Source organism: Scylla paramamosain, chromosome 16 (assembly GCF_035594125.1).
Source record: "Scylla paramamosain isolate STU-SP2022 chromosome 16, ASM3559412v1, whole genome shotgun sequence".
Classification (NCBI taxonomy): Eukaryota; Metazoa; Arthropoda; class Malacostraca; order Decapoda; family Portunidae; genus Scylla; species Scylla paramamosain.
This window is the reverse complement of record NC_087166.1, coordinates 12922501-12932500: the sequence shown is the minus strand read 5'-3', so window position 1 is coordinate 12932500 and position 10000 is coordinate 12922501. Positions and strand designations below refer to the sequence as shown.

The following is a 10000-nucleotide window of genomic DNA, read 5'->3' as shown; positions in this document are numbered from 1 at the left end:
TAATAATAGAAATAACAATAATAATAATACTGTCTCACCCACAAACATAATTCATTCACTATTTCCTACATATATATTTTCTTGACATAACATACGTATATGTAATTTCCTCTGACAATATTTACTTTTTTTTCTTCCAGATCAAATGGCCTCGCTGACTCCAAGTATAAATCAAGTAAGTTATCAGTGAAATATTAAGTTTTTAAAGCTATGACTGGTAAATTCAATCTACATTTTGATTAAACTAAATCTAGAACATGATGATGATGATGATGAGGATGAGGAGGAGGAGGAGGAGAAGAAGGAGGGAAAAGAAATGAGGGAAGAAGGTGGAAGCAGCAGGATACGAAAGATCAGAGAAGAAAACAAAACTACCAAAGAAAAGAAAAATAATGGGGAAAGAAACACTAAGGACGATAAAAAACGATAAAAGACGATAAAAAAGATAAAAACAAGAAGAAAAGCGAGAGGAAAAAATAAAGTAATGTAAGATGAAAGCAAGTAAAGAAAAGGAGATAGAGAAGATGGGAGGAGGGGAGGCACTTAGAACTAACGTGGGAGAAATATTAATCACAGGAGGTACTCAGCTGCCGTCTCTCCCACGTCCATGGAGGCAAAAATATACAAAATAATTTCCTTCTCTCCTTAAGCCTTTCCTCTCCCAGCTTCATCACCTCCACCTCTCTCGCCTCCTCCTTTTTTTCCTTTTCTTTCTTTTCTCTTTCATTTTTTCGTCGTTCCCTTTCCATATTTGATTTGTTTCTGCTTATTTTATTTTGTCTGTCTGTCTGTCTGTCTGTCTCTCTCTCTCTCTCTCTCTCTCTCTCTCTCTCTCTCTCTCTCTCTCTCTCTCTCTCTCTCTCTCTCTCTCTCTCGTCTCCCAGATTCATCATCTCCAACTCCCTTGCCTCCTCCCTTTCCTTCTTTTTCTTCTTTCTTTTTTATGTCCTTTCCACTTTATCTCTGGTTTCTTCCTCGTCCTCCCTCACCCCCCTCTCTCTCTCTCTCTCTCTCTCTCTCTCTCTCTCTCTCTCTCTCTCTCTCTCTCTCTCTCTCTCTCTCTTTCTCTCTTTCTCTTTCTCTCTTTCTCTCTCTCCCTCTCTCTCTCAACCCTTAAAGACAATACAGATCAAAGCAGGACAAATAATGAGTCAAATTACTATGAAAGGTTACGAGTGTCTCAAACACTCAATGATTTCTTTCTTTTTTCTTCGGCAGCTTCTTATCATCCTTCGAGCGCCAATCATTTCGACTCACTTTTCTCTAAAAACATCCAGCCTTCGGTAATAGACTTTGATCTGCTATTCCGATAATCTAGCTCACAATGGTCATCTGATTCGTTCTAAGCCTGTGGTTCTCTGAGGTCGTGGCAGGAGGACTCATCACCATCATCATCCTTCTCTTTCTGCTGATCATCGTCTGTATCATTATCAGGAAGCGGCTTGTGTTCTTTAACTAGTCTTTTGCAATCGTCTTGTTTTATGTTTTTATCAGCTCCTAGTTGCCAAAAGTCTTCAAAACTGATAACAATTAGCTAGAAAAGTATATCAAAAAGCGCAAGTCAGCCTCAAGAATACCCCTGAGGAAAGACCATAAGACAGCCCCAGAGGAACTCAAGAAGACCCCCACAAAGAAAGACCCTAAAGAGGGATAAAAGATCCTATAAATAACTCTTAGTTAGTTCTTATATATATATATATATATATATATATATATATATATATATATATATATATATATATATATATATATATATATATATATATATATATATATATATATATATATATATATATATATATATATATATATATATATATATATACATATTTCTTAAAAACCTTCAAAAAAGAACACTCCTTAAGGAAAAAACTCACAAACACACTTACTCATTCACACACAAACCACACACATTTAAAGAGATCCCAATGAAAAAATCTAACAAATATTTCCCAGTTACGTTAATTAACCTCAAAAAAGTACACTCCGGAAGGAAAAAAACCACTAACTCATTCGCACACACACACACACACACACACACACACACACACACACACACACACACACACACACACGAGCGTCGGGGGCGTTCCAATATTCACTCCATTTTGCGTCGTGAGCCCTGGCCAGTCTCGCGGCCTTCAGGAACCCGATACAAAGTTACCTCCAATTAGCACTTCATTCCGGCCGCCGCGCAGGTATACTCGTACAGGTAATATTCCCGCCAGGTAATGCACGGCGCGGAAGTACGGATTGGTGGTGGTGGTGGTGGTGGTGGAGGTATTATTGTTATTGTTGTTGTTGTTGTTGTTGTTGTTGTTGTTGTTGTTGTTGTTGTTGTTGATGTTGTTGCTGTTGTTGTTGTTGTTGTTGTTGTAGTCATTATTGTTATTATTATTGTACTACTACTACTACTACTACTACTACTACTGCTACAACTATGGGTTTAAAAGTTTACCCATAATGTTCCCTTTATACCTTCCTTTTCCTCTATTCTGTTCCTCCCTTTAAGGGCTACAAGCAAAAAAAAGTATTTCATGTAGTTTAAAATACCACGTTATATTTTATTTTTATATCCTGAATATTTTTAGGGTTCATTTAAAAGTGAGTATATGAATGATTCTCTGGTGTGGATGCCTCTTGGGTTCTATCTCTCTTTTTTTCTGTTTTTTCTCCCTCTTTTTTTATGTGAGAGGAATGAAAAAAAAAAGGGGAAGTGGAAGGATATTTTTGTGCATACATCCCAAAGCTTTCATGCATTTTTAGAGCATACTTTCCACTTGTATTTCCAATGAAGGGAGTGAGTTGGACTGCACATCTCTTTTAAGTCTGAGAGTCACGATATATAAAGACAAAAAAAAAAAAAAAATCAAATGAAAATGCGCATTTTTCTATTTATTTACCCTTTTTCCATTATTTTCCATTCGAAGCGACGCGTTTTGTCTTTTGAACGGAGGAGATGAAAGACATTCCCTCAACATTCTTTTGTGGGAGTGAAGCAAAAATTCTGTACATTTTAGGAAATATACGCGCTATCTCGATCCTCCTCTTGCTCCTCCTCCTCCTCCTCCTCCTCCTCCTCCTCCTCCTCCTCCCCTCCTGTAACCTATCGCAGCTCAGACATTCCATTCCTGCATCCGTTTGTCTGTTCGTGTGTTCGTGGCTTGGGGAGAGGCGGTAGGCGTGTGGCTTATTGTTGTTGTTTGTGGTGGTATGGTGGTGGTGGTCGTGGTGGTGGTCAAATTTATGGTGGTGGTGATAGTGGCAGGGTTTGTTCAATAAGTATAGGAAAAGAAAGAGTAGTATTAGCAGTAGTAATAAAAATAGTAGTAGTAGTAGTAGTAGTAGTAGTAGTAGTAGTAGTAGTAAAAGAAGCAATAGTGGTGGTCTTTTTCTCCCTTTCTCAATACAACCTTCCGGACAACAATCACCACTTCTTCAGTGACACTCAACTGTCCGCTTTTTCTACAATGAACATCCTCGGTCTGTCCTTTACATATAATCTAAACTGGAAGCTTCACACCTCATCTCTAGCTAAAACAACTTCTATGAAGTTAGGTGTTCTGAGTCGTCTCCGCCAGTTTTCACATCAGTTGCTAACTCTTTACAGGGGACTTATCCGTCATTGTATTGAGTATGCCTCACATGTATGAGGAGGTTCCGCTCATACCAGTCTTTTAGACAGGGTGGAAACAAAAGCTTTTCGTCTTATCAACTCATCTCCTCTAACTGACTGTCTTCAACCTCTTTCTCATCGCCGCAATGTTGCATCTCCTGCTATCTTCTACCGCTGTTTTCATGCCAACTTCTCTTCTGATCTTGCTAACTGCATGCCTCATCTCCTCCAGCGGCCTCGATAAACAAGACTTTCTTCTTCCTCTCACCTTTATTCTGTCCACCTCTCTAATGCAAGAGTTAACCAGTATTTTCAATCATTCTTTCCTTTCTCTGGTAAACTCTGGAACTTCCTGCCTGCTTCTGTATTTCCACCTTCCTATGACTTGAACTCTTTTAAGGTGAAAGTTTAACGGCAATTATCCTGTAATTTTTTATTACCACTTTCGACTCTGTTAAGGGACCGGCTCCTCAGTGGGCTTTTTTATTGCAGTTTTGTTGCCCTTGGTCGGTGCCCCTCTAACATAAAAAAAAAGTAGCAACAGTAGTAGTAGTAGTAATAGTAGTAGTAATAGTAGTAGTAGTAGTAGTAGTAGTAGTAATAGTAGTAGTAGTAGTAGTAGTAGTAGTAGTAGTAGTAGTAGTAGTAGTAGTAGTAGTAGTAGTAGTAGTAGTAGTAGTAGTAGTAGCAGCAGTAGTAGTAGTAATCATCATCGAGAACACCATCATTATCATCAACAAAAATTACAAGACTAATCTAACCGGAATACTCTGTGCATCATCACCAGCATCCTCCACAATGATAATAATAATAATAATAATAATAATAATAATAATAATAATAATAATAATAATAATAATAATAATAATAACAATAAAAATAATAATAATAATCACTCCTTCATTAGCATTACTTGATAATTAGCCTCCTTCACTTTCCCGCAATCTGGCCATGAAGGCAAACACGAGCATTACCTTGACTCTGCTTTCATTACAATAACTTCTGATAACTTGAATCATAACTTCCGTCAGCAAGGAGGAAAATTTCTGCACAATTTTTTTTTTTTTTTCACCCAAGTAATATCACGAATTTACTCTGCATTTTTAACTCTTTTTTGAATTCCTTGGCAGCGACTCGGCTTTCGCATGTAACCGAATGCCCAGTGCCTGCTTTGCCTTTTGGTGCATTTCGCTTAAAAAAAAGAGAGAAGCGGCGCTGCATTACCGGCCTCGTGTAATGTGACAGTGCGTGTACTCAGCGTCATCCACCAACTCAATTCTTATATAAAATGAACTCTTCCTTTTCTACTCGCCCTTCTGCCGCCAGCACACTCCATTAGCCAGCCATTAGCCATTCAGACCAGAGAAAAGAGGACGAGAAAGACATGATTTTTTTATTTTCTTTCTTTTCTAGGCGCATAATCTCCACTCTTTTTCATTTCGTAGACAAAACGCGTCGGTAAAAATCAAGCAAATGGGATATAAAGCAGATAAAAATGCATGTAAAAGATTAAAAAAGAAAATGTGATTCGTCCCTTTGTTTTTTTTTTTTTTTTTAATGAAGTGCGTGAAATTTCGACCAAAGAGGCGAGATTTTTTTTTCATTTTTTCTTTTTTCTCTCTTTTTTCAGCAATTTGTCACACCTGCTCCAGTTTGTAATTAGGGAGATAAACTTATGCTATGATTTATTCTTGGGTGTTGTGGAGAAAAGAGGAGGTGAAAGCAGGAGGAGGAGGAGGAGGAGGAGGAGGAGGAGGAGGAGGAGGAGGAGGAGGAGGAGGAGGAGGAGGAGGAGGAGGAGGAGGAAGAGGAAAAGGAGGAGAAAGAAGAAGAGAAGGAGAAGGAAGAAGAGGAGGAGCAGGAAAAGGAAGCAAATGAGAACAAGGAAGAGTTTTTTTCACAATTTATTCTCAAGTTAATCTTCATGTACCTTCTACAACTCTTTCCATCTCTCTCCCTCTCTCTCACACTCTCTCTCTCTCTCTCTCTCTCTCTCTCTCTCTCTCTCTCTCTCTCTCTCTCTCTCTCTCGTGTGATAATGGAAACGTATCTCACCAAGTCTCACTATTGTATAAACTTCACCTTCACCCTGACACTAAGAAGAATTACTCTCAGGATTAGATACAAGTCCAAAAAATAGATTCAAGTCGTGTTGAACAGAATTGCATCGGGGAGGTCTCTCTCTCTCTCCTCTCTCCTCTCTCTCTCTCTCTCTCCTCTCTCCTCTCTCTCTCTCTCTCTCTCTCTCTCTCTCTCTCTCTCTCTCTCTCTCTCTGCCTCTTTCTAATCCTTTTACTTTCTTCTCTTTCATTTCCTCTTCCGTTTCTCCCCCTCTCTCGTGTTGTATTTTACTCCCACGCTCCTTTTCCCCTCTCATTTTTTGTGTTTCCTTTCTATTTTTATTTGTTTCCCCTCATCCCTCTCTTCTTTTTCGTCATTTTCTCTCATTTTCTTTCCTTACCACGCTTGGTGTAATTTCGTTTGCCTTCTTTCGTCTCAATTTTTTTTTTTCATTCCAATTTTGTTTTTGTTAATCGTCCCCTCTTCGTTTTCCTTTACTGTCTTTAACCTTCTTTTATTTCCTTTTTTTTCCTTCTATCTTATTTTGCTATGTTTCTCCTTTCATTCGCTGTTCTCTCCTCTCCCCTCTTTTCCTTGTGTCCGTTACCTGGCTTTTCCCCTCTTTCGTCTCTTATTTCCTTCATTTCCTTTCCCTTTTGTCATGCATTTTCTCTCATCTTCCTTTCCTCTACCTCTCATGTTGCATTTTCATACCTTCCATTTCCTCCTCTCTCCTCTAATACTTGCTTCTACATTATTTTTATGTATTATGTTTGTTCTTATTCACTATTCATTATTCCCCATACCGTTATCATTTACCATGTAGCACTATCTGACTTTAACATTATTCATATATTCTCCGTTCTTTAAGGAATGTGCTGGCGTGTGTTTGTTGCTCTTTAAGACCTACTGTCACTCACTGCACTAGCTGTTCCTAAACGCTTTCCCTTTATTTGACATCATTTTAGGGCCTCTCTCTCTCTCTCTCTATCTATCTATCTATCTCTCTCTCTCTGTGTCTCATCCCTTACCCTTTAACACCTCTATAACCGGCTACTCTTTAAGGGCCGCATCCTACTCTTTGCCCTTTAAGGCTTGCTCTCATTCCTTACTCTTTATGACTTTCCAGGTAATTGCTACGACATGCTTCTCCTGTCCTTCCTCGTTCTCATGTATTAGGCCGACCTGTGACACTTCCTCGCTACATTACACACGCGGGGTTACTCTTTCAAGCTGCCACTATCTGAGTTGTATCGTCACGCACTCCGCCAGTGTGGGAATGTCACACTGACCTACATCTAACCTACGCCGTGCTACTCTAGAATTTTATTTTTTTTGTTATTATACAACATTGCTATAACCGTAAGATTTTTAGATTTATACGCAAAGTAAAGTAATTTTTAAACGCGTATTTCAACATGAAGGTATGAAACACTAACTTGTATCGTCGTATTTTGCAAGTGAACCATAAAATAAGGGTAAATTTCTGTAAAAATGCTGAGATGTAGGATATATACTCTTGATTTAAAGACAAACCGCCACACTTATTTTAGTATTTAGTTTATACGCTCTATTTTATTAAGTATTTTAACATATTTCTGACATAGAGTGAGTGTGTATAGTGTGCCGACATGCGTGGTAAAGGCGAAGAAATGGCGCTTAACAGGAGGTCTTCCCTTCTGAGTAGTATCCCCTGAGACAGAGAAATGCCTCCGTTTTCCCTGAAAGTTGTGACACAGCTCTCTTCTCTGAATTCTCTCCCTTACTTTGTCCCTCACTCCCCTCATCATTATCACCCTGTGTTTCCTTCCATCCTGCATAATGACGAGGCAGGCAAGCATGGAAGCAGAGCATAAAAATATTCTCTCACTGTTCACTTAGCTGAGAGTGAAAATGCATCTGTTCTTGGCGTGTGGATCAATACTTTGCTGACACAGTTTTACAAGTGTGGCTTATAATTTACGTGTGCCGCAAAATTTCATCTCGGGGAAGCATGAGGAATGATGACACATGATATTTTAAGATATTACATGTACGTGTTTTATTACCTGAGGGGCATTACGTGTGTTTTTAGTCATGTTATTATTGTTATTGTTGTTGTTTTTGCTGTTTTTCTCTGTTGCTGCTGGTGTTACTACTATTACTTCTACAACTATTTCTACTACTATTTCTACTACTATACTACTACTACTACTACTACTACTACTACTACTACTACTAGTGATATAATTATACTTTTCTAACCATAATACTGGCAAAAATATTCTCTCTCTCTCTCTCTCTCTCTCTCTCTCTCTCTCTCTCTCTCTCTCTCTCTCTCTCTCTCTCTCTCTCTCTCTCTCTCTCTCATACCACACGTACACACACACATCTGGTAGTTCCTCTTTACTCATAACCATAATACTGAATATTTCATAACACCCACACAACCCATTATCTCCTTTCCTACCACACAAAACATTTCCACTCACTTATCCACTTGGCAAACTCACATAACCTTTCTCTCCGCCCACTCACAGCTAGTGACGCGTGAGTACATAAACGCTCTTCTTTCATGTCGATACCAAACCTCTCTTAAATATTTATTCCCCTCAGATTCTTAAAGTTTTCATCGTTTTCTACCCTTTACCGTTAGCATTTACTCGTATACCTTTCCAGCAATTTTGAGGACGATTGTTTTCGTTTTGTGTTTATTTTTTCCGTCTATTTTATTTTGGCCCTTAGTGTTATTTAGTTAGTTTATTGATAGAAATATGGATTACAATGATATACTAGAGGTAAGATTGAGTTACATTGCTATTCCTTCAGCTTCCCTATAACGGAATTTCTCCAAATCTTCACCATTTTGCCTCTACAGTAATACAGATGAACAGAGCCTTAAACTACAATATTCCCATACCCACTCACCTACAAAATCAACAAGCTTCCATTAACTTCCCTATACATTCATCCCTTGAAAACTTCTTTATTCTCCCCATCAAAGTAATACAAACTAACATAACCTGAAGTCACTCATGTACTTCCCTTCCTCAGTTCCTTCAGCTTCTCTATACTGGAAACTCTCACCACTCTCACTCTAAAGCAACAGAACCTTAAACCACTCAAGCACTTCCCTTTCTCATTCACGCGCACGTTCACAGAGGCGCCACGTGTCAACACCAAGGTAATAAAGGAGCGCATGTGTTGGGTGGCAGGTAATAAAGCACACCTAGCAACACCTGGCGGACAGGTATACGCCGCCCTAAACTCCTAACGGGGAAGGAACATCATGAATATTTAGATGCTTGGTGTGTCCCGCCGAGCCCAAGGGAATGCGAGGATGCTTGATTATACTGGCAGGTTGTGAGTCGTCGTGGTCACGCTGTCATCGCGCTGTCAGCCTCGCGGTGTGATTCACTGATAGGAATGCATAATGAAGGCGTGTCTGATGGTAAGGGGAATGTAGTTAGTGTGGAAAGTTTGATAGAGATGATACAGGTGTGTGCGTGTGGAAGAAAGGGAGTGAGTTACTGTAGTGAGTTTGATAAAGCTAAGAACAAGGTATTATGGAATTAACGAAAGTAATTACAGAAGACTTAGGGAAATTATATGCACAAATGTCATAGAAAGAAGAGGTTAGTTGAATGATTACGATATTAGATACATAAGATCGAGGTAATTAGATGAAAAATGGATAAAAATGAATAGCAATTAAACAAATTATTAGAGTTATAAAGAAATGAAGCAATATATATATATATATATATATATATATATATATATATATATATATATATATATATATATATATATATATATATATATATATATATATATATATATATATATATATATATATATATATATATATATATATATATATATATATATATATATATATATATATATATATATATATATATATATATATATATATATATATATATATATATAAGAAATAAACACATTGTAATGGATCACGAACACGTAAAGGCAATGAAACTCACAGAACAAGGAGACAAAAACAAAGAACAAGAACAAAGATTACAAACGGAAACACGAGCACAAGAACAACGAAAAATACAGCGACATAACAAATATATAGACAAACAAAACGCACAAGCACAGAAACAGCGAGAGGAGAACGAGAGGAGAAAGAGAGAGCAAGAGGGAAGGGGATGACTAGCGGGAGGGTGACACAGACTGAACCACAAAGGGAAAAGGAATGCTGGGAGGGAAAAGGAAACAGGGGAAGGCGGGAAGGAATGAGGGCGGGAGGAGGAGGACAAGGAGGATGAGGATGAGGAGGAGGAGGAGGAGGAGGAGGAGGAGGAGGAGGAGGAG

At 38.3% G+C, this 10000-nt stretch overlaps 1 protein-coding gene and 1 long non-coding RNA gene across 5 annotated transcripts in view; one reads left to right on the top strand and one right to left on the bottom strand.

The window, feature by feature from the left end:
• LOC135108065 (uncharacterized) overlaps positions 1–10000 on the bottom strand; it is a 165907-nt gene that overhangs the window by 66288 nt on the left and 89619 nt on the right. For 2 of the 4 annotated variants that reach the window (XR_010272133.1, XM_064018660.1), the window contains one exon: positions 8121–9101. The exons of the other annotated variants lie outside the window; for them this stretch is intronic. Coding sequence is in view for 1 of the 2 variants with exons in the window: in XM_064018660.1 (XP_063874730.1) it covers positions 9034–9101 (68 nt within the window). In the remaining variant the exon portion in view is untranslated. Of the gene's footprint in view, positions 1–8120; positions 9102–10000 lie in introns of those variants that run through there. 4 annotated transcript variants of the gene reach the window in all.
• The window catches only part of LOC135108066 (uncharacterized), a 130435-nt gene that overhangs the window by 75713 nt on the left and 44722 nt on the right, over positions 1–10000 (top strand). The window contains exon 2 of the long non-coding RNA XR_010272137.1: positions 141–175. This is a non-coding gene — a long non-coding RNA (uncharacterized LOC135108066). The remainder of the gene's footprint in view (positions 1–140; positions 176–10000) is intronic.